We start from the raw sequence: 24859 nt of genomic DNA, 5'->3' as shown, positions 1-24859 counted from the left end.
GCCTCAATCATCCTCTCCCACTGAGAGGGTCTTGTTCAGTTTACTCTGCTTGAGTTGGCAAGTTTTGTACATCATCGACACATAGTTATATATAAACATAGCAGAATTGCACCGCCATCCTTCCGACGCAAACTTCTCCTTCTTACTTGCTGTGTATCCCATCTTTCTGACCTCTAAGGACCACATCTACAAGCTGATGAAAAGTGACAGCTATTCACGTTTCCTGCGCTCCAACCTGTACCAGGACCTTCTGATGGCGAGGAAGAAAGTAAGTGACTGTGTCATCTATTTATGAATTACTCTCTGTGGACATACAGAAGCTGTATCATTGAACATTAGCATCAGTGAAGCTGAGACTAAGGCAGGCTCCCCGTCTTTACTTGGTAGAGATAAGTGGACCAGTCTTTATGACTTAATGACTGCTCAAAGTGCACACACAGCACTGTAACAGTCACACACCATGAGATACAGTATAATTTGTGAATATGTCAAAGGGCATTTTGACATGTTTGACACTGGATTGATGGGCAACCTGCCTCTAGCAGGGCCAGCTATGAGGCATGAGGGGTGCACCGCATTCGGTCAGCTAAATTGCTGAGACGACTGCTAACAGCTCTTTTTAGAAAAGAAAGTGGAATACGGCATAGTATTTTCCAGCAATTACTGTAATATCAGTAATGTTTAAAAATATGCCTGCAATCTTGTGCAATTTTTGCGAACTGACTCTGAAAGTGAAAGATGCAATTTTGGCTTCGAAAGAGTTGAACTCTCACACTCTTTACTTTTTGCTCGACTCTAGCCTGAAACGGAGCAGGGCCGACGCACCTCCCTGGAGAAGTTCACTCGCAGTGTGGTGAGTGTCCCGCTGCGTCTGGTTTTAATTATTACAGCTACTTTATCAAACTTTTTTTTAATTGTACATCTGTGCTAAAGTATTTTTCGTAGTCATTAGATACTTTTGCAGCTACAAAGGACATTTACTTTTTTAAAATAATGGTTTAAAAGAATGGCGTATTGAGTAATAAAGGACTGTCCATTGTACAAATTAGTTTGCCTAACTGCGTGACTGCAAATGAGGGAAGAGGCAGGATGCAGGCAAAACAATTACAATGTAAAATTACAGCTAAGCGGTTTGAGTGATTTCTGTATTCTTCAGTGTTCCCTTTGGGGTGCCATTTGCCATGTGTTGCCATGTTTGTTTTTGCTTTATGAAATGCATTATTTCTTTCAGTTCAATAGATGAAGCCTTTGGTTTGCAAAGACATGGAACTGTGACCAAACTATGCATTTCTCTGCAGACACATTATGAGCTTGATATCAAAGAAGAAGAAAAAAACGTTATTTAAGTCTTATTGGACTTCATATGGCAAGCTTGGAGCTCCCTAAGGCACCTCTCATTGCATTACTGTCCCCCCCCCTTTTTTTTTCAGGGCTAATATAATGTATTCTCACCTTGAGATTTAATATATTTTTGCAGACAAAGCTCTATGTGCATGCAGGTCATCCTTCTTCTTTTTCTCCTTAGCTCCTTAGAAATCTTGAGAATAAAACTTTAAACTATGACTCTTCTTTTCCAGGGCAAGTCATTGACAGGCAAACGACTGACGGGTCTCATGCAGTCGTCCTGACAAGGCCTGGATGAAGAATAGGTGGAACCATACCCAGAAGAGCTGCTTACCTATGGGAAGCAGGTGGAAAAGGACCCTGGGGTGTGCTTGTGTAGCTATGGGAGGTGGATAAGTGCGCCAAACAAGCTTACACCACTGGATTGGACTACTACCACATGTGAAACTCACCTCAGATCAGTTCAAGCGGACCGACAGCATGCAATAAGTCACCAGACCTGACACCAGTGCTGTCACAGTGTAGATGATAAACAATGCTACTCCTCTTAGGAAGTTTCTACAAAAATCACCTGTACTAAGGAAAGCCGGGCTCAGTTGTTTCTCTCTATCTACTCTCATGTTAATATAGTAGCTGAAGAGGCTATTGCTTTTACTTTCAGTGATATAAACACGGAATGCTTGAATGCCTTGACAGATGTCAAACGAGACTTAGATTAAATGCTGTAGCTAGCTGTTTTATCTCATCATTCACTACGATGATATAAGGGAATGAAACACTGGGAGCAGTTTACAGATGCTTGACTGCCAGGTGGTGTAGTACACTGAACTTATGATTGACTAAAGCTTTTAGATCAACTTACTATTGTATGACACAAGATATGCCTCTGTATGTCCAATGCCGATTTACTTGGTTACAGTGTGCGCTCACATTTAAATCAGCACACTTGCTGCTTTTGTCTGTCTCCCTGCACTTATAGCTGTGTAATGTAGTACTGTAGTTGGTACAATAGTATGTGTTAGTATGTGCAACAGTAGCTACTAATACTGAAGTTAGTACAAGCACAAGCTGAAATGTCTGCTTTTAAATTCAAGTAAAGGGCACCAAACACGAAGGCCACACGTATCCTGGAAAGCTAACCAAAATCAGTGTTGACCTGATCATTTGGACATATTCTTAATCTACAAATCAATAATTACTTTGCCCTAAACATATGTTGTGGACACCCAGAGGTGAACATCTTGTCATAAAAAGGTGAGTTGGTAGGTTTACAAACAGTTGTATTGCTTTAAACGGGTGGGTGGATAAAGGTTAGGCTTTACTCTATCTTCTAAACATTCCACTGCAGGCGGCCACAGTAATGTTTATTTGGCTGACTTCTTACCATTCTTCACTTTGTGTAAAGATGACAATAAAAGAGGAATGCACAATAAAGATGGAGTTTTGGACCCTTATGTCAGCATGTCTATTTCTTCTTACAGGGAAAATGCATCAGATGACACTTTCAATAAAATCCCAGAATAAATGCATGTAACATGTAACAGGTGCATCTTTGCACTTTGTAGTTACATACTGCCCCCTAGTGTCCGTTGGGTAGTAAGTACTGGTTAAACGTCTCACTTTCTGTCATTTGCTGGCACCTGGAGCAAAACCATTACAGCTGGGCAACAAGTACGCTTTAGAAATGTACTATTAAAACCTAAATGTTAAACAGTGCAGCTTTAAAGTGTTGTCGCTCTTGAATTTGATGCTTGGGAAATAAAGACTGATTATTACATCTAATGCTACAAAGAGCTTTTAGTATCTTGCCATCTTAGTAATAGCTGTGAAGTGCAATAGCGCCATCTGGTGGGCATTTTATTAAGAAACGGTACATTTTTTTTTCTCTTTTCTATTATTATCTTCCTCCTGTAAGTCAGTCTTATATTAATCTTCATCAAACAAGTATGACTACTGTTTTATTCCAATAGTCTCCATGTTATATTTGAATAAGGCATATCTTTTTTTAGATTTCCCTCTATACACCACTACAGTGGGTTTCAAATCCAGCAATATGTGATTCAAGTGCAGACTTTCAGCTTTAATTCATGAGGTTCAGCAAAAGTATTAGAAATATTTTGAGAGGCTCAAAAGTATTTTGACAATTGACAAGAAGTTTGAGACTGTTGCCTTGTTATTCCATGACAAACACTCGACCCACCTTTAATTCCAAATGTTGAACTTCATTTTGGTAACTGAGACTGTCAATATGACACCCAAACAGATGTCAGTGCAGGTAAAGGACTTTGACCTTAAGGTCAAAGTCACTGATATTCATAACTTGTCTGAGATTTTTACTAGATGCACCTGTAGTATTGATTTAGACATCGTACACTGCCTCAATCTCAAGTTATTGTGTTCACAAAGTTAACGGCAATACCCTATCAGCAATTTACAGTCAAGAGGTAAAAATGAGTGACTGGCCAAATTATTATGGATCTAACTGTACACTTCCTGGATAAAACCATTTTGTCCCGAGTATCAAATTTTTTATTTTACTTTTATATTTTAGTGATTCGTTAGTGTATGTTCTACATATAGTTGTAAAGCTTTAAGTGCATACTCAAGTTTTGTGGGAGAGATCAAAACACTTAAATGTTTCTTGTGCATTATTGCTTAAAAACATTGATCAAAAATTCAGACGTTCTAAACCGTTTTTTAGAAAAGAAGGTATACGAAGAACAGACAGGAAAAAACAAAAACAAATCCTGGTGCAACTGTTTCCAAGATAAAAGACAAAACTGAACTTATTCAAAACACCAAAAAATATCCCAAAAAGCAGCACCTGAGTACTGTAAGCACATGTATTGCAATGCAGGATTTTAATACTTTAGATGACAAACTGAAACACAGTGAGACTCACTTCATAGCCATTACAAATTTATTGATCAGAGCTTCACATTGTGCGCAGGTCTGATAATAAACTGACAACTTCTTAGTAGATGTTTAAGGTTATATTTGAAGAACTGGGATGGGTGGAGTGTAAAAGCGAAGCTTTCGATTTACCGTTCGATCCACGTCCCTACCCTCATCCTATGGTCATGAGCTGTGGGTAGCGACCAAAAGCGAGAGAAGCGGCAGAAATGGACTTCCTCCGAAGGGTGGCTGGCCTCTCCCTTAGAGATAGGGTGAGAAGTTCAGCCATCCAGCAGGGGCTCAGAATAGAACCGCTGCTCCTCCAAAGGAGGCAGTTGAGGCGATTCGGGCATCTGGCTAGGATGCCTACTGGATGTTTTGGGCATGTCCCACCGGGAGGAGGCACTAGGGCAGACCCAGGACATGCTGGGGAGATTATAACTCTCGGCTGGTCTGGCAACACCTTGGTGTTCCTCTAGACAAGCTGGAGGAGATGGCTAGGGAGAGGGAGGATTCCTTAGGCTGTTGCCCCCACGACTCAGCCCCAGATAAGCGGAAGAAGATGGATAGATTGATGGACGAATTTGGTACTTTAAAAATCACACTGAGCAATAGCATGTTGGTAGCATCAGAATAATTGTTTGGTTAGACTTGTTGTTGTTTATATTTCAATTTGAGTGAAGAAAAACGCTCAGAAAGACATTTTTGATGTTACAATGCAAAAAGTGTAGCTGAGCTGGGCACTTATTTTTTAGGTACTTACACCAAACAAATGAATTGTGAGTAGAATTAATGAATGGCTGTAAAGGTACACTAATTTGGGAATAGTGAAACGTGTCACGAGTTGCAGGACTTAAAAGAGTAATGACTACACAGCTAACACACAAATTCACTCTGAGGAAATGGGTCAACACATAAATTGGCATTAGGTCCCTTGGGAAAGCTGAGACCTTATTGAAAAGCAGTAAGGAGAATTAGGCAGCGACAGCGGGACAGGAAAGAGGCTGGACTCCTCTAATCTCCAGAGCCTTGTTGAAGTGCACCTCCATGGTCTTAGAAGACTTGGTGATCTTCAGGTTTCTTATACAACCATGAAAAGAGGTGCTGGTAGAAAGAGCTGCCTGGTGAACTCCAGCTGAGACAGAAACAAAAACACATAATCAAATTTACTCCATAATCCCTGAACAGGCTCTTCTCCTGTAACAAGTATGTTTTCTATATATGCTAACAACAATTCATATGTGTTGGCATGTTTCTTTACATTTGTCCAAGTATCATTTTAGGTAGGTGGCATTCATACCAGGATATCCTCCAACATATATGGGGTCGCTGGTGTCACAGGTGACAGAGTGTGCATACGGACTGGCTGCATCGCTCTGCTTCCCATCAACCACCAGCTCCAGCTTGTTCCGTTTCTTGGTGGCGGTGACGGAGTGCCACTGTCCATCACAGAAGCCTTCTCCCTGAGGAACGTGCACTGCCGTAAAGCGCCCAGCTCCATTGTCAACATGGAAGAGCAGCTAAGAGGGAGGGAAAGGCACATGGAAACAACAAACAAGCTTACTGCATGTAGTCAAACTAATTTCATAATTCTTCGAAATTCTTTGAAATTAGTTTGTGAAAAGTTTTATAAAGTTTTCACAAAAAATACTAAGTAAAAATTACTTTTTGTGACAAGTTTATGTAAAAAAATAAAATCCTCAATTTGTGGAGATGGACCAAGAACATGTTTGATAGTCCCAAACCTCACAACTGAAAAAGCTTTCTCTCTGGAGGTTTTTCCCTTTATGTTATTTTTGCTATTTTTTAAGGTTTTTTTAAGATCAAATTTGTATCAATGTCCTTTTCCTCTAAGCAGCATTTATTTTATTTTACAATGGACTAAAATCTTAAAAAAGGACAAGTGTTTAATTCTTCTGTTGCTTCTTATTTCCGGGCCTGCTTCCAGCACAAGGTTTAACATTCCTGTTGATTTTAAAACAGATTTATGTTTTCTTCATTTGAACATACATAGTTTATGTGCTATGGTTATGCTTAGCATTTGAGCACATTCTAATATTATAGTTTAATTTGAAATCTGGTTAGGCAAATCTATTACAAATACAGATATTAGTGTTGATGGGTATTATATGTATATAGGACTGAGTGACCTAAAAAAGTCAGGGGTATTATAATATTTGGCAAAAACTCTGAATCAGTGAGTTTTTGATCATTTCAGTTTTTGGTACTTGATCCTTTGAATCCCTCCAGATTACACTTGGCTACTCCAGAACATCCTCAGTTGTCAGAAGTGCACTACCCTCTTTAATGAAGCTTTTATTAAAAGGGAATTTTAAGTAAATGGTTCTTATGGAAGACTTGAATTGGAATAATTTAAGTTTGCTGTGACTCTCTAAATCAATTTCAGATTACTGACAACTAATTCAAGATATCCAGGAAATTTTTAATGCTAGAACCGCCAAAGAGGTCACTTAGCGTTAACTTATTTATTTATCGCAATCGTTCCACATTAATGTCCAGCAGCTTCGGTTGTTGCTAATGACGACGACCTTCTGTTATGATTTTGTTGCAGAAAGAGCAGAGCCATGGATAATTTTCAAACAAGATATAAAACATGTTTACTGAACAAAATATATATATTAAAAGTCGAGATACTCACTTATATTACAACGTTTACATATGCTGGATTCTTTCTATAACTGAGCACTGAGATTTATTACAAACCTTAAAGCGTTTACCTGCCACTGTACATTGTGTGCTTGTGCTGGGAGGTCTGTTTGTCATTTCATAGCCTCAGCCACTGGTACATTCTTATTTTTAAGGTCTTATTTATATGGTCTGCGCCTGTCTTATTGACTTCCATTAATCAAAAAATTGTGGGAATTACTTTTATTGATTTTTCAGGGTTTATTGGTGATGACATTATACATTTTGGTTGCTTTTGTATTTTATTTTTATTGTTTTTATTTTAGAGTACTTAACTTGTGTATTTTTTTCTGTGTGTTACCAGTTTTTTGCAACTTCACTGCTGTATTTCTTGCCTAGAAAACTAACACACTTGTAAAAGAGATTTTTGATCTCAATAGTTATACTGTCCTGCTTAAATAAGTAAAAAAGTCAGTGTTTAACCGCTTAATATATCTGTAATATTATAATGTGAGTTTTTAAATATGTGCATTTCACACAAATATTATTCCTTTATACTACAGTCCATTATACTACAGTCAGGTTAGTGCAGTTTTTAAAGTGTGTGGCACGCCCCACTGGAGTTCTGACAGGTGGGGCGCAAGTTACCTGGCAGAAAAGTCATGCAGAACTAATGTTTAACATCAGAATCACTTTTACGGCGGAAAGAAACAAGAAATTTGCAGCAGTTACGTTAATAATATGCGCATCCGCTGCATCCCTGAAAAGCTGCACGCAGCCACGTGTGTAATTCAACAGCCGCAATAAAGAAGTGTAGTGAAAAGTGCGAACATGTGGTTGTGTCTGTCGTCCATCGTTTACAGTGGTGCCAAAACCCAGGACTGGGCTGCATGTTCGCACTATATTGCGCCTGTCGACTTACACACGCGAATGCAGCTTTTCGGCTACAGCCTACACATATCAACAACAACAACAGGACCCAGTTCATTCTGTCCTAAGCTGGGGAGACGTGACTGGGGATGCCGCACAGGTGCGTCCATCTCCCCCGCAGCCACGCCCCAGTCCACGCCCCGCCGCAGCTCTGCTGTCAAAAACAGGCTGACTGCAGCCTTTAAGAGTGAATAGCATTAAGCTCTCACTAAATTATATATTTTTCACCTCTGTTCACAAGTTTCTGGGGATTTCTTTTTTTATAAGACTAAGACTGAATTTTATTTTTCTATGTCTGGCAATGTTCACATTCTGTTTAACTTTTTACCTTTTTGAAGAAGTGGTGCAGACTAAAAGTTAAGAAATAGTTGTTTGAAATGAAAGTTGTTTGTTTAAAACAAAAATTACTGAATGATTCATTGTGAATGAGTTTATTATCTAAATAAAGTTGCAGCCAGGCTTTTCTGTCATTATTTTGTTTAGATGGGGCTTGAAAGTATTTCTTCTTGCCACGTGGGGAATGATGTAAAAAGTTTGAGAACCACTGCGCAGTGCAACAGTGGCTGGAAATTGCAACATTAACAAAATTATTAAGACCATGTACAATGAAACTGAAAGCGGCCAATTCAAACATGGCTGCTATGTCTGTGACCATAATTGCACCAAACGGTGTCAGTCTGCAACTGAATGGCTTCAATGTGTTAATTACATGCAATCTGTTTGTAATAATCGCAAATCTGTTACACAGAAATTCACATTAAGTACTTATGTTGAAAGTCCAGCCAGAACTTCATAGATCTGAAACTAAAATTCAGGAGTTCATGATGTCTGTGATTTAATTGTAATATGGCAATGGAAGCAGTTGGCAACCAGTTCAGTAGAGTCCCTCAGTGTGTCTAACAACAGGAAACTTATTGTGGAACACGTCACAGACAAATTGCGCTCATTGGTGCAAAGTGACCAAGATTGATTGCAATGTGTTGGCAATTTTTCTGCATTTATAAATCAGACAGTAGCAAAGATTTACTGCTGATAAATCTGTCAGAAATGATTACCCAAAGGTTAAGGGCATTGCATGTTCAACCTCTGGACAACCAGCTGGTCACCACAACTACTTGCATTCAGTCAGCAAAGGTGAAAAAAATCCAGTGCAATCCCTGCTGTTTTTTTCTAGTCACAAGGAGGGTCTTATCCTATATTTACTATACACACTATATTTGGTGCGACTGAGCCATAAATGAGTGTTGCGTACCTTGCCATCGACAATTTCTAGCCCCAGTCCATCATTGCCTTGATTACTGACTGCCAAAAGCACTCCACTGGTTCTGCTGGTTCGGAACTCTAATGCTATGGACACATCCAGACCCACTCTATAGGATGAGACTAGATAAAGACAAAGAGTAACTGTTGGTGAGAAATAGAAGGCACATTTTGTACAAAGACATTCCAATAAGTAAAATTTATTCAGATCAATATATAATAAAATAAAATAAAACAGCAAAAGAACCAAAATCAGGTCATTGCTAGGTAGTATTTAGTATTTAGTATTTATTTATTTATTGTCATTGTCAAGAACAATGAAATTGCGTTTGGGGCTTCCATACAACCCAAAAAAAAGAAGAAAATAATAAATACCCCTTAAAACCCAAGTGTACATATTTAACCCAGTGTGACTCCAATGCAATAAGACAATCCTTAGCAATAATGTTCGTAGAAATTCAGACAAAGACCTGAGAAACATGACAAAATACAACAATGCAACCCATTCAATATTATTGTACTGTGAGATATGATATCAGATATGATAGTTATCTATTTAAGAAAGAGGGGGGGGGGGGGGGCAGGAGGGGGAAGAGAATAAAGATATGAGGTAATTTATATGCATGTACAACATGACCAGGAAAAAAATGAAATAAAACAAAAAAATCCCAGCCTTATGTTCCCCTTTCATGTACATGCTCTGAGCGTCATCTCACCTGCTTTTAGAAAGCCAGTGCCCTCAAAATAAGTGCCCGTCTCAGTAGCAACGAAGCACCTTCCAACCATATGACTGGATGTGGGTGTGGCCATGTCTAGTTTAAAGTCAATCATGGACTCAGAAGAACCTTGATAGAACGAGAGCAAGTTAATAAAAACTATTTGGGCACATTCAAAAATAACATCTCGTATATCAAGCTGTTACACTATTCTTTTGAGAAAAAAACACAACAAAACAAAAGAGACATTAAAACCAATAGGCACTCATTAAATACAATACAAACCATTACCTGAAACACCTCCTACAGGGCTTCCAGCCACCCTAAGGTCACGAATACATCCATTGATACTATAGAGAATCTTGATGAAGAAAAAAAAAGAGTTGATAAAAATGGCTTTCGTTGAACAAAAATCACTCAAAATCTGACTGATACTAACTTCAGTCCTCGAAAACTGGATAATCATGCTAGAAGTTCTTAATTTTTATACTGAAATGACACTCAAGCTATTTCAGTTAATCGAAAACAACTAAACTGACAACAAACAAGTGAAGCACCGAAATAAAAATATGATGGCATGTGTTGACATGCAATGAAAGACTTATTACCTATTTTTAAATGGTGTGTGCGTGTGTGTGTGCGCGTGTGTTTTACCGGTCCTATTCGTTTTGTGGTATAGTTTTGTGGTAATCCGCCAACGTACAGAATCCCCACCACATCTAACAGGTCAGCCTGGCAACAAGAACACAGTTCATTAACGCAATATTTTTGCAGTGCTCACAGTCACTTTGACACACAATTTCATCTCTATTAGTACAGATAATAAAAGCAATTCTGTCTGTCTGCGTCCTACATTATTGATTATTACAATAATGTGTCTCGAGATGACCATGTCAAGGTGATGTAGCAGAGAAAATTGACAAGACACAAAAATACAGCATAAAAATATAAAATTAGAAATGCAAACAGTGAAAACACCCCCTTGCTGGGCCACAGTTTAAAGTCCAAATATGAACAAATATTTCCTCTCCCAATGCAACATGCAAAGAGTCTTTTCTGATGCTTCCTCTGTGATTTTTTTCCTTTGTGCTACGCAGTGTTGTAAAACACTTCATTTTGGTTTCCTGCACTGCTGTGTACAACATCTTTGACATAAATCATTGTGAAACTTTGTGTTAGCCACAGTTTAAGTTCATGATTTACTGAATGACATAATGGCAAGAGTTTGACTACCTCATTGTGACGATAGAGGGCAGAAACAGGACTTGGGCTCAGTGATGCAAGTTCAACTTTTAATTCTAGGTTTCAATGTTATGGAGCTGGTTCTCTTAGCGTGTACATCACTATGGACACTTACGGATTGATGCTTACAGCTTAGATACTCTGTTTAACCTCTTCATATTTCTGAAATATTATAGTGTAAGTTTTTCATAAAATACACGCTGTGCAGCCAGCAGACGCTGCCAACACCACTTCTTTCACGTAAATGTGCTTGTAGCTAGATATCAAACCCCTAGGTTGACTTATTGTTTGGCAGGACTGCCAGTGTTAAGAAGCTAGATAAGGAATAACACCTTGGATGTATAAACTTCATTTATAGTACAGGTCCAAGGACTATTTCTGATGTCACTGACAAGTAATGAGTAACGTATGAGAAGCGGAGTTTGAGCAAATTACGGCTTTTGCAGGTCATGCATTGTGTTATGCTACATGTATGAGTTATTCTGAGCACCTTCTTTGGACTTGACATCATTTTTTGGAACCGCCTATTCACAATAAGCGTGGCTCTCTGCCTGTCACGCGTTACGCTGATCTAGGAACAAAAACCAGAGACAGAGAGAGAACAAAAAGGAAGTAGACATGGTGAAGTAACTGAATCACAAGCATCCGATAGTTTCATCAATGACTAAAACGTTGCCTTGGACGCATGAAGACTGACAACTTGTCATTACGTGCTGTGACTTTTTCAATGTGTTCATTGCAGTGTAACACAAATTGTTATTCCTAATAAGGAAAGTGCAGATTTTCTATTATAAACAATTCTTTTAAGAGCTATAAAACAACAAGCAACAGAACTTTTATTATTGCAGTTAAGCTCTTGAAACAGTAAAGATTTTGAATCTTATCATAATGTTGCATACAAGATGTCATGCAGATCAAATCCAGACAGGAGATGCTGTTCAAATAATTGAAGAAATGTGTTAAAAACTTAAGAACTGTTGTACCTTATGCCAGCTTCCATCATTGATGGAGTATGGGACACAGTCAGATATGTTTCCATGGCCAAGATCATAACCCAGACAAACCTGACCATTCTTGATCTTAAAGAATAAAAAAGGGTTTTCATGATAGATGAAGGAGAATAACAAGCAGACATGTAAAACAGAGTACATACAGCTTTAGCCTCTATACAGTTCTACAGCACAGACAGAAATCAAACTGGAAATTTATCAGGTGAAACCTTTTAAGTTGTAAAAGCAGTTCAGAGTGTGTACCTACTGGGCCTAATTTGGAAATCAAACACACAAAGAGCAAACTTTATATCCCTTTATGAGATTAAGTCTTAAACTAAAAAAATACTACAGGACAAACAGCAGTAGAGAAACAACTAAAAACACCTGCCAGTATATTAGATAGTTACCTGTATGGAAACAAAGTCAGCATGGTTGATTCTTGCCATGTAGAAAATAAGACCGGATGACTCCTTTGTCCTCAGCTCAAACTCAATTTTCAGTCTGTGGAGAAAAAACCCCACAACAAACAAACACAGGAATACATTGTAGTACAGTTGCAAGACAGGGTTTCTGAATTGTCAAGGCAAACAGGATCTGACTAAACTGATGACACACTTGTATTTTTTGTAATCACACAGACTCAGACCAGAAGAAAGAAAGAAATGAACCTCTTCATTAATGATTTCTCTTAAGGCTAACTGGAGAGAGGGAGGTGGCTGTAGAGCTGTGAGGCTCTTTAAATAAAAACATGGAGTCTTCTTACTGACATCGCCTGCTCTCTAAAGAAAGATACGTCGGTTTGAACCAAGGACCTAAAAGGAGCATCATAGAAAAACTGTATGTGAAGCATCAAAAGCATATTTAAGTCCCTGGGTGTTTAGAAATCCACAATAAGAAACTGTGTATAAATAGAGGAAATACAGGACTGTTGCTACTCTCCTGGAAGCTGGCATCCACCATATATCCTGAAGTCCTAGTGAAGAAGAACTCAAGCATAACAGGAAAAAAAACAGATGCATAAATCATTACAACTTGCTAGAGTTCACATTTAGAATTTAAGTTAATGAAAACCATTGCACGACCACATTGTGGCATGTTTTAGGTTTGCAAGAGATCTTTCAGGCTTTGCTACTTAAGCACCTGGATTCCTTGCAATCATTGTGCCTTGTAGCCTGTGACTCTGAAGTTACTGTAGGAGCAGTCCAAAAAGATCACAACCTAAAGCAACCATGAACAGCCTAAAGAACAAATGAATGGTTGAAAACAAAGAAATAAAGAGTCAAAAAAGCCTACGTGAAATATGTGACTGATGCTACTGATGCAAAAAGACATTACTAAATTCTAATACTAAGAGTTCGCGTGAGACAGGAAATCTTAAAGGACTGTGACCAGTTTCTGTTAATATCTTAGTCAAACGATTCGATTGATTGAGATCAGGGCATACAGCATACAAAATAATGTCTAGTATGTTCTTTGACTGTACCATTTCAATATTTCAAACCATATTTTACACCCCAAAGATTTACATTAGTAATTGTCTTTAGTTCTGTATAGCCTTGATTATTACAAGAAGTGTTTCTAAGGACAAACTTAAGTTTGAAGAGTTCAATATCTGAGTCAGGTTTGTGTTTTCTAGCACTGACAGATACACAGAGTAATGGATACATGGTGATTTACTTGGACAGCAGGCTGCCTTGCAGCTTAGGGAGCATGTGAAGTAATTAAATGTTACAAGTGTGATTCTTAAAACAGTCAGAGACACTGCCCAAGACACAAATCCCTTGTTTGCACAGACCACCAGGACAACAACTAAAGCATACTCAGACCTTCGCCTTGTTTGTAGAGTGTGTTTTTTTTGTTACTGTCAGTTTGCTGTGGACCAGAAGGGTTGTTCTGACGGCTGGTCCAGCCAACATGTTCATTTTTTTAAGGTGTTGTTTCTTATACAGTAGATTTTGACCCGGTGTACACCTTTCTGTTTGTAGGAATCACATCCTGCCAAAACTACCGCTCACTTCTGCTTTTTATTTATTTATTTAGAAATGTGCTCCGTACTGCAGATCACACACACGTATCTGGGGTTGCTATGTTAACTATGTTACAGGTGGTGGGGTTATCCTGTAGCTACATTTGTAACTGGGGTGACTAACTTTTACAGTATTTTCTTTTTATGCTGCTTCATCCAACTATGTAATTATTCAGAAAAACATTAAGGGCATATCATCTGTAATAATGACATACTTACAATGTGCTTCAAATGCACACAGTTCTACTTGCATATTACAATTTCTTACTAAGGTGATCATGCAACTGTTACTTTATAATATTTGAATATTTCCTCCCATTGCACATTTTTCTTTACAGTAAATAATTTGCAATAAACTCAAATTGATTGAGATGAATATTTTCATTGCAATTACATCCAAGTTTCAGACAATACTACAAAGGTTTGTCTCATCTATGACAGCTACTGCATAACTCCACTGTAAAAACCTAAATTCCACAAAGCAGCACTGTCTACATGTTTGCCAAGAACCATTAAAAAAATAAATAACTCAAATCCATTATTCATTTGAAAAAGCTCATTTGCTTTGAACATACTTGTCTCTGACATTGTTGTCATCAAAGGCGAAGCTCATGTGGCTGTTTCTGGTCAATCCAAACTGATAGGCCTTCTCAAGTGCTGCTGGAGATTCAGCTGATGCACATGATTCCTGGAGATTGGGACATAACATGTCAGTTACAGTGACAAGGTCTCACCGCACCGCTTCAATTGGCTCTTGTCAACGTGAACCCTAACACCCAGGCAGAACACATGCCAATCACACTAATAGGGTTCGTTCTTCTGATCTGCAAGGGCTCGCAGGGTTGGCAGGTCACGATGACGCACCAAACAGGACTTTACATAAGAAATCATTGAAAATGTTTGAAAAAAAATCACTTTAAAGGCACAGTAGTTTTTAGATGGGGTATTTATGATGTAATTTTAAAACTCTAATTTAAACAATACAGTCAATTAAAAATATTCTGATTGTCAAACACAGTATAGTCCAGTATAACATTCTCAATCTTTTGCACTGCTGCTATGTTATGGACCATGAAACCCAAGGTGTGCGTATCATCATAGGTAGGTTCAGATCCTTCCAATAAGCCTGTGGTTAAGTGGTTACGAAAACGGGAGACTGGATGCTTGTCATGCTTATCAATTATGTTCTTCATCACATCAAAACAGCTGGTCACATGGCAGATTTGGTGTTTTGCTATGGAACATAGAATCGTCTAATTTTTAGGACCCCTGTGCATGTTTTGATTTCATCTAAACCAGGCATCACAGCTGTTTTCGCTTAATAATAATAATAATAATAATAATAATAATAATAATAATAATGGATTGCATTTATATAGCGCTTTTCGAGGCCCTCTTTACAATTCCACTATTCATTCTTGAATTGCTTTAGCTGTATATTATTTTAGTAACTTATTCAATTAGTGTTTATGTGCTCTCTCTTCCCGCACTCTGCAGTTCAGTCAACAACCACCAGGTGTCATTGTTGTATCTCACACCATCTTATTTTAGGCCTTCCAAGACATTTCTCTTTTCTGCTTGCTTCTATTTAATCCCTCCTCACTCTTATACCTCTTCTCCTTTTCCTCCTTGTCAAAGTCTTTATTTTTCCCTAATTTCATGATGCCCACCTATCCTCCCATCTGCTGCTTTCATTTTCCCTCCACTCCTGCATACTTTTATCTTGCTTCTTCATTTTCCTTACTTTATTTATTCCTTCCGTTGTCCTCACTTTTACAATTACTTTATTTCCCCACAATTATTCCCTCTGCTTTCATATTTTCCTATACTAGCATCAGATGCAACTTTACTTTGTTGGTTACTCTAAAACAATATCCAATTTTACCTTCTCCTTTTTAAAAAAAATGATACCTCCTTTATTTTTGTCTGCTTGTCTCAAAACTCAAAACATCTGTCTTTTTCCCCCTATAATAGCCAAAATACTACAGGAGTCTAAGTCTCCTGTAGTATTCTTCGTCCTTTGTGCTCCCATCATCTGCTTTACCATCTTTGCCTCTCCTCCCACCCACCCAGTTTTCCTTTCTTCCCTCTCCTCCTGCTGTCTGTACCAGCATGTACCGATAAATCCCACTCATTCCACATTCTTTTACCGTACATGGTTTTTCTTCTGCTTTGTTCTTCCCAAACTGTACTGATCTTCTATTTCCCTCAACTTTCTCCACTTTTCTACACCTCTTTTTTTGGCTTTTACTTACCAAACCCTCTGCTCCCATCGTACCCTCCTGTCATTGTCCTCTCTCTCTACTTCTTGCTTTACTTCTTGTCCTTGGCCCTTATCTGTTTCCCTCTATTTTTTATTATCTTACACTTCTATCTTGTCTCACTTACAGTCACCTGAAGTCCTTCCGTTTTGCTTCTACTTCATTTTGTTACCTTGTATCACCTCTAATAGTCTCTCCAGATCTAGACTAGTCTTCTGTTCACACCTCAGTATCTGGTCTTTCCTTTGTCCCCCCGCCCCCTAATTCCCCCCCCCCCCCCCCTTCCAAAAGCTTCACCCTCTAGTTTGTGTCTCTCCTCTTTTGAATATACAGTAATGCCTATTAAGTGATAAAGGTACTTTGCCATACTTCAAGTGTGAGTGCGTGACAAAGTTAGCAAGAGAGAGAGGATCTGAGACGACTGAGTGTATGTGTGTCTCAATCTCCAATCCTCTCTTGTTCCCTTTCAAGTGAAGACATTCCCCACACCGTGACCTTGCTTTGTTACAGCTGACACTCACCTCTTATCACTCTCTGTCCCCATATCCGCTCCTCCTCTTCAACCTCAGTCTTTTTCCTCTTTCTTATTCTTCCCCTATCTAACAAAAGGCAGACGTCACTTGCTCAGAAGTCCTTTACTTCCCTCTCCTTTCATTCTTTTCCCACTTCCTCTCCTCCGTCTTTCCATTAAGCCAACAAAAGCTGAGCGCCACTCTGTTCAGAAAGACTCTCCCTTTTCGTTGCACCTTTTCTCTCTTCCCTCTTGTCTTTCTTCTATCCTTTTCCATCCTCCTCTTCTTCCCTTCCTTTCTCTCATCCCTTCTGCGTATTTCCATTAAGCTAACAATGGGAAGACGGTCTTCCATTCAGGTCTTTGGTTGGAGGTCACACCAATAGAATCTGTCCTTTAGCCAGAAATTTATGTGTGTGTGTGTGTGTGTATATATATATATATATATATATATATATATATATATATATATATATATGTGTGTGTGTGTGTGTGTGTGTCTGTGACGAGTGAAGATGAGCCTGTGTGTGTAGGTAAGAGTTTCCACCACTTTCTATAGTTATAAAGTCTATACTGTGCTTACTGTATTTCAGCCACTGGAAAAAAGTTTTTAGGAACAAGAACTGCAGAACAAACTGATCTGGGATAATAGCTTTACAGGTGTAAAATACATACTACTTATGTGGTAGTTTGCTGGTCTGGAGCATTCAGGTACGTGTTAAAAACAATGACACAATCACAGGAGTGAAAATTCCCCTCTAGGTCCAACTGCGCAATGTTTAGAGAAAGTGAAGGAAAAGAGAAAAGACTTAACAAGTATGGCTTATTTGGAACGGTTGTCAGGAAAAAGTCTTAAGCTTGCAACTGCAACAGGAAAGCAATCCCAAGCACAGCAGCAAATCTACAACAGAATGGCCGAAGAAGAAATGAACCAAGATGTTGCAATGGCCAACTCAATGACCAGACCTCAACCTGACTGAAATGCTATGGTGGGACGAAGAGAAGAGTGGGCCAGGATTCCTCCACAACAATGTGAGATACTGTTAAATGCATATAGATGATTATTATTCCAAGGTATTGCTGCTAAAGGTTGTTCTACAAGCTACCAAGTCACGATGCGGTCATTCTTAGTCTTTCACAGGAGTACCCAGAATCCTGTGAACCTTTGTTTTTTTCTGTTTATTTAGTTTTTATCATTCATGCGCTCTTTTTTACCATGAAAACAGAGACATTTCTCAATTTGATTATCTCAGGTCTTTCAGATTTTCCCTGCCACGCTGTCTTTAAATGAAACTGAATCCCAGAGACCACAAAATTGATGGAACACACAAAATAAATGCTGAACACTCCCCTCAGTGAATGTCATCTCTTTTGCCAATGCGTTGAAGTCAGTCAACAAGGTTAATTTCAGCTGATAAACTGGTGCATCCCAAACTATAACAGATACACCATCGGAATATCAAACAAGAAAGCCCCTCTTCTTCTCAGTACCTAATGTTAAGGGCTCTCGAACAAAGCACTTAACCCTCAGAGGTGGTCAGTCACTGCCAGTTGAGGGCTGTGTTTGCACCAATTTCTCTGCCTGGCCTCAAGTAGCAGACAGATAGAAGAGAACCTTGGGTCAGTCTCATGATAACTTGTTAGCCTAAGGCCAAAGAAGGAATGATGCCATGGGTGGAGTAAACACAAGGTTACTCTCCAGTCCACTAAATCTGTGTCTGAGAATAGTTACCAACAACTGTTTAATGTCTCTCTCTCTCTCTCTGAATAGTGTCTGCTAACTAGCGCTTCTAGAAAATAATACAGTTTTTATTTCTGAAAGATTAAATTATTTATTTGTCATCTTCTCTTTTTTTTGGATCATGTCTTCAGTATGAATGGACAAGTTTTGGGCTTGCAAGCCACAGAGGAAATCACAAAATCTGAGTGACACAATCTTACACTTGACTTAATAATAGCAAACCAGTACTGAGTTCGTGTGTTTGCATGTGTGTGTGTGTACCACATCTGAGCTGGGTTTCTGTTTATCACTGGACGGTGCTACAGTAGCAGGTGCACGGGTTGCAGCAGCAGGTAGGGAAGGGGACGTAGCCTCCTGCAAGTCAGCAGTTGGAGAGTTGGAAGGAAGCAGATTAGTGGCAGCCAGAGAGACAGAATGATGACAGAGCAGATGATAATGCCAAAAAGCAACAGTTCCCATTCCTTATAGACTCTTACCATAGTTTCTTCTAACAGATGAATAGATCAAGGCCTATTTCTAGTTTTTTGGGTTTTTTTAAAGAAAAAGTCTAATTTTGCAGCTGAAAATATAGCCTGTTTAACATTATTAATGTTGCAGCTCAGTGTAAATGAAGGAAATTATAGACCTGAGATTTAAAAAGCTAATTAGAGGCAGTTGTCACATTATCAATCAAAATGCAAAGAGAAAAAGGAAAATGCTCAAATTAAAGTCTGAGTTATATTTTTCAGAGGTTCACTGAGGCCTATGGAGCCTCTTTGACCCCCTCACTTGGTACTCGGTGACTATCAGAAGAATCACAAATACAGAAGCCGTGACAGAGAAGTGGGAAGTAAAGACGCTCTTTTCATTCATACGCATGCTGAGTTGTTGTGTTCTGTCAACTGTGATTCAACCAGTGTTTACTTCTTCATTTTGACAAAATCCTCCTACTGCTGATGAAAAATTCATGTCACAACCTGTGTGCAGAGCTCCATTGCTTAATCATTTGAAAACAATGTGCTAATAGCCAAAATTGTGCCGTTCAATTTTTAAAAACTGTTTTTCGATAGTGAAAACATGTCAATATTTTAACAGTGTTGTATCCAGTACAAGACAAAAATGGCAGTAATGATGTTTTCTATAGCATCTGCTGTATACTACATTATGATGTTAATTTAACAGACTTCTCTAGGAGTCAAGAGTCTTAACAAAGCACCAAACAAACAAAGCATGACATATATAAATACACATAAAAAAACCACCCTAATAACACTTAATGTGTAGATGAGAACTCAGAACTGTGGCTTTTACAGCCTGCAGTCTAAATCATAAAATCAGATGAATTCTCAGCCCATAAAGCAACAAACCAGAATTATAGCTAGGATAGGAGAGTTCTTTGGCTCTGTGCTTGAAGATCAATGTTCCTTAAGAGGTGTAGTTTAGCAGCTAACTGGGTAACTGATAACCTATGCCTGCTGTAAGCCATATATGTGAAATATATCTTGCCTAACCCGGTGCTAAGAGTGTAAAAATGACTGACTTTACCGCCTGCCAGCTTCTTAGAATAGTGGCTAAATGTTAGCTCAGAGTGTTTGGCTCCTCTGCACTCATAAAGCATTAATTGTATGCACAGTTAGCCTAGCATAACGCCATGGCTCCACTCTGTATGACAGGCTGCCAGGGCTGGCGTTTAGTGACTCAAGGCTAAAGGGACTATAAAGAAAAGTTAATGGGCTGTACAACTGCTGTGTGATGAATTGCTAAGCTAACATGGCAGGCCATGGCTGCATTTCATCAGAGAGAGAAAGGGAGTGAGAGTATATTCTGAATAACAGAGTCAGAAAAATAGCACTGTAGCCCTGTAGGACAGCTGTACACAGGTGAATGTGTGTCTTTTTACTACACTGTGTTCTATGTGCCTAACATGCACATAATTATTTGTTTTTATATTTTGAAAATGTTCAAACAGTCTAAAACAGGCTGACTAACAAAAACAATGGCCATTACAATTTACTTAATAGTTGTAACATCCTTTATTAGTTGCTATATTAAACTTACAGCAGGAGGACTTGGGCGTGGTGAGATGGGGGTTGAGGGCTCTGAATCCTCTTTTTCTTTCTCGAGCTCCTTCTCTGCTGGTAGAGGAGGTGGAGGTGGCGGTGGGGTGAGGTTCGGGCACTGACCAATTTCAGCATTCTCAAAGGAAACAGGCTGAGCGAAATCTGACAAACTGAGAGGGGAACAGGCAGTTAGATGTAAAAATCATGTGCACAGCAGAATTAAATAAATCTGTAAGTATCAAGGTTTGCTATGGTTTATTATTTCAAGCCTTAATTTCATTTTCTTCACAAAATAAAGTAGATATTTAGTATTTTACATATACAAATAAAACTGCAACTAAGAAATATCAGGCTGAAATGACTATCATCACTGTCGCGTGTGGTGGATTCCCTGCTGGTGAATAAAAACAACAGGCCTGACATGCACATAATTTTATGGCTAAATCAATTGAGCATAGTCTTAGATCAGGCAGGCCACAAAACCAAGTTTAGCCCCAAAACCAAGTTTAGCCCCTGATTCCAATACATCAACTGATGCCAGCTGATTCAGTTTATACACTTCCAAGTATTTATACATATATTTGTTTCACACAGGGCACATTTTTTAAGTAGCTATTCGCCTGTCTCCACTTGCTTTTTTCTCTTCAAGGCACTTTGCAACCAGCTTCACCACGAGCCTCTCACATCTTTTGTCACCGATCCCTGTTCTGCTCTGTTACATAACATTACTTTAGATGGATATAACATTTTCTTTGACAAAAGTGGTTCTGCCTTAGATACAATACCAGCAAAAAACCAACGAAAGACTAAACAATCCCTGTTAGCCAAACGCTTAGGCTTCAGAATGCTCTAAAAGCTCAGCTTACAAGGGTTTTTCCAACTCCTGCTCTCATCATTTAGATACATATGTGTGAGCAGAGCATTCGCACTCAGGCCTTTCATTTGGATGGGACTGCCAACCAGATCTTTATGGCTTAAAGCAGGGGTGTCCAACAGAGATGGGCAGTAACGCGTTACCTGTAACGCGTTACTGTAATCTGATTACTTTTTCAAGTAACGCGTAAAGTAAGGGATTACTATTGCAAAATCAGTAATTAGATTACCGTTACTTTCCCGTAGGAACGCTGCGTTACTGCGTTACTAAAACCGTGATTTTTTTTGCGAGAATGTCTCATGACAGTGACGTAAGCAAGTGCGACGTTGGTGACAGCAGCTGTGTGCAGATCAACAATGGATAATATATCGAGTGCGGGAGAGAGTATGAGCGTGCAGCGTTTAAAGTGTGGAAGTACTGACCTTACTTTGAGTTTGATTCCATAAAAAGTGACAAAAACATTAGCGTCCATCGTGCGTGGGAAGAAAACTTCTTTTTACAGCGAAAAAAACCCCTAAACTTCCGAGCAAGCACCGAGTAGCTACGACGTGATGGGAAACTCACAGAGACACTCGCGCGGATTCTTCAACTGACCGCAGCACACCTGCACCAGGGTAACCCTCCGCCTACCCTGCTCCTGCTTTACAGGTGAAAATAGAGCAAAAGGACCGCTGAGTCTTTGACTTTATTTATTTTCTGCTGTGTTTTACTTGCATCTGTTTGAAAGAGTGAGTGAAAACACAAAAAATATTTTATTTTATGTGCTGGAATGTGTAGAAAATAGGTTTAAATGTTAAACTAATTTATTCAAGTCAGAGAATGTTGCATATAATTAAATGTTTTGCTTGATGCATAAAGTTAAAAGATTAAAACTGATAAAACAAGTTAAAAAAAGAGACTTTTCCATTTGATTACATTTTGTATGATGGATTATGCAGAAAAAGTAGAATTGGGCTGAAAGATCTATCGCTTTATCACCTCTTCAGGTTGTAAATCGTGTTTTTAAAAAGTAACTAAGTAACTAAGTAACTAAGTAATTAATTATTTTTGAAAATAAGTAATCAGTAAAGTAACGGGATTACTTTTTGGGGGGAGTAATCAGTAATTAGTTACTGATTACTTTTTTCAAGTAACTTGACCAACACTGGTGTCCAACTCCAGGCCTCAAGGACTGGCGTCCTCCGGGTTTTAGAGCTCACCCTGGGTCAACACACCTGAATCAAATGATGATTTCATTACCAGGCCTCTGGAGAACTTCAAGACATGTTGAGGAGGTAATTTAGCCATTTAAATCAGCTGTGTTGGCTCAAGGACACATCTAAAGCCTGTAGGACACCAGTCCTTGAGGCCTGGAGTTGGACACCCCTGGCTTAAAGGGAGGTTGTCCTAAAGGGGAGAGGTTGTTTCAGACACTGAGTGAACTGACAGACAGGCACGCAGATGTAAGCTTAGAAAAGGTCGGGGTGATAGGGCTGAAATGAAGGGAACGACGCAATCATAAACAGACAAAGACGAGGTGGTGTAATCTGAGTTATGAGCATGTTTATGATGCTGGACAGTTCAATTACTGCTGTTCAGGCAGAAAGACGGGCTTTATCATCATCAACACCACCAGCACGACCGTGACCTGCTGCAATTGCATTAACTACACTTTAACCTGTCAGTGTATAATGTCTATGGTGATCATTAAGACAGTAAGTACAGTGTTTAAATATGGATCAAACAGGTTTAACGGGAACATTTTAAACATAATGTAAAGTGAATTAGTACTTTCACCCATGTGTGATCTCAACATCGTAGGAGACAGAAGCATTTCTAGTGGCAGATCCACACTGTTTGTATCCAATTTTTTTAAAAGCTAACTTAAAAACAAGTCTACAGCCTAAACAAGCATTTCAATAAACTGCTGTTAATCATCTTAAAAAACACCAAACACTCTGCTGTTCAACTGAAGATCATGCCTGCATCAAATAAATTTGTAGAAAACAAATCTGTTCACAGTTATATCTGACAGAGTGACAAAGTTTAACATACACAGCATTGATCATGAGGTTCCATATGCATCCTTTGAAGGGGATGTTGGCTCTGTTGGAGGTCTGCTCTACTTCTGCGGGAATACCACCAAGGAAGATACGCTGCAAGTTCAATGGCTGGTCATTGGGAAGCATACCCTGCATCCTGGCTTCATCGTCCACGTGGACAGCAAAAGATCTGTTGGAAAACAAAGAAAAATTCCAAAATGAGGAAATGGATTATAACACACAATAAAACATCTTCAACAGGAGTTTGTTACTTCATAACAAAAACAAACGCTAACCTGCCAGCTAGCCTCTCTATGCGGAGTGTGTGCTCTCTGCCATCATTCAGCGTGCCTTGTTCAGGTCGTCTGGTGGCTTGTCGCCGATTGTGGCTGCCGGTAGACACTACGACTTCCAGCGAACCTCTGGTCAGCATGACTGAGAGGTAGGGCTGCCAGAGTTGGAGATAAACTTTATTAACAGGGTCAACATGTACATTCAAACTAACCCTAGGAGACAGAATATGGTAAAGTTCAAGTAAATTTGCATAAGTAAATGCAAAAGGACTTTATGTTTTTAAATTCAGTACATTCAGTCCAGTGTAATATATCAGAAACTTTATTTTGATGAGTAGAAAATGACATGAAAATGTAGGTGTTTGATTACAGATTATTTCTTAAAAACACACAGGGGAACTGCAACAACAACAATGTTGTTTTAGCTTCTAATCCATTTATGTTGTTTTAAAGAAGACACACACACACACACACACACACACACACACACACACACACACACACACACACACACACACACACACACACACACACAAATAAATAAATACCTAAATGCACATTTGGTTGTAACTCTATATCCACATTGTGCAAAAAGAAAAAAGGGAAAGAAAGGGTATTGGATGAAACGGACAGAAAAAAAAAACGGGAGGCAAAACAGAGTGAGGATTAGAGCAGAGAAAGGGTAGGGGGAATGGCGAGGTGAATGCAGGGAGATATATGGTATATAGAGCAAAATTGGGGGGAAATAAGCAAAATAAAGGAAGACGAGGGGAGTGGGGAGGAAAGGATAACAAGAGATGAGAGGAATGGAGAGGACAGGATAATAGGGGGAAGAGATGAGAGGGCAGAGAGCAAAACAGCAAGCACGATAGAGATGGCGAGAGAGAGAAAGAGTGAGACAGACAGAGAGGTGCTAGAGAGCAGTGGTGCAGGGTCAGGCTAATTTGAATTTTAATTCACTGTGTGCCAGAGGGCGAAGTGGGAGACAATTTACCACCTGAAAATGGAATTTCAATTTGAGGTCGGGGACAAATTGAACTGAGATGTAGGTACAACATGGCTCTCGCC

At 39.0% G+C, this 24859-nt stretch overlaps 2 protein-coding genes across 4 annotated transcripts in view; one reads left to right on the top strand and one right to left on the bottom strand.

Annotated features, from left to right (window-relative positions):
* The window catches only part of LOC146692187 (regulator of G protein signaling 6-like), a 105555-nt gene extending 102757 nt beyond the window's left edge, over window positions 1–2798 (top strand). Inside the window, exons 16-18 of the mRNA XM_085432203.1 lie at window positions 179–268; window positions 800–853; window positions 1578–2798. Of these exons, the coding sequence (XP_085288329.1) occupies window positions 179–268; window positions 800–853; window positions 1578–1628 (195 nt within the window). The 3' untranslated portion in view covers window positions 1629–2798. The remainder of the gene's footprint in view (window positions 1–178; window positions 269–799; window positions 854–1577) is intronic.
* Window positions 2799–4250: 1452 nt separating this feature from the next.
* lama2 (laminin, alpha 2) overlaps window positions 4251–24859 on the bottom strand; it is a 232648-nt gene continuing 212039 nt past the window's right edge. For all 3 annotated transcript variants that reach the window (XM_085432199.1, XM_085432200.1, XM_085432201.1), the window contains 14 exons: window positions 23795–23946; window positions 23512–23688; window positions 20602–20773; window positions 18826–18918; window positions 14627–14739; window positions 12433–12526; window positions 12017–12112; window positions 11524–11604; window positions 10446–10523; window positions 10083–10152; window positions 9792–9920; window positions 9068–9198; window positions 5540–5759; window positions 4251–5374 (listed from right to left, as the gene is read on the bottom strand). In XM_085432199.1, the coding sequence (XP_085288325.1) occupies window positions 5214–5374; window positions 5540–5759; window positions 9068–9198; window positions 9792–9920; window positions 10083–10152; window positions 10446–10523; window positions 11524–11604; window positions 12017–12112; window positions 12433–12526; window positions 14627–14739; window positions 18826–18918; window positions 20602–20773; window positions 23512–23688; window positions 23795–23946 (1767 nt within the window). In that variant the 3' untranslated portion in view covers window positions 4251–5213. The remainder of the gene's footprint in view (window positions 5375–5539; window positions 5760–9067; window positions 9199–9791; window positions 9921–10082; window positions 10153–10445; window positions 10524–11523; window positions 11605–12016; window positions 12113–12432; window positions 12527–14626; window positions 14740–18825; window positions 18919–20601; window positions 20774–23511; window positions 23689–23794; window positions 23947–24859) is intronic.

The sequence above is a fragment of the Copadichromis virginalis genome, linkage group LG15, assembly GCF_057382275.1.
Source record: "Copadichromis virginalis isolate Kocher_CV1m ecotype Utaka linkage group LG15, C_Virginalis_male_GT1.1, whole genome shotgun sequence".
NCBI lineage: Eukaryota > Metazoa > Chordata > Actinopteri > Cichliformes > Cichlidae > Copadichromis > Copadichromis virginalis.
This window is presented reverse-complemented; position numbering and strand designations above follow the sequence as displayed.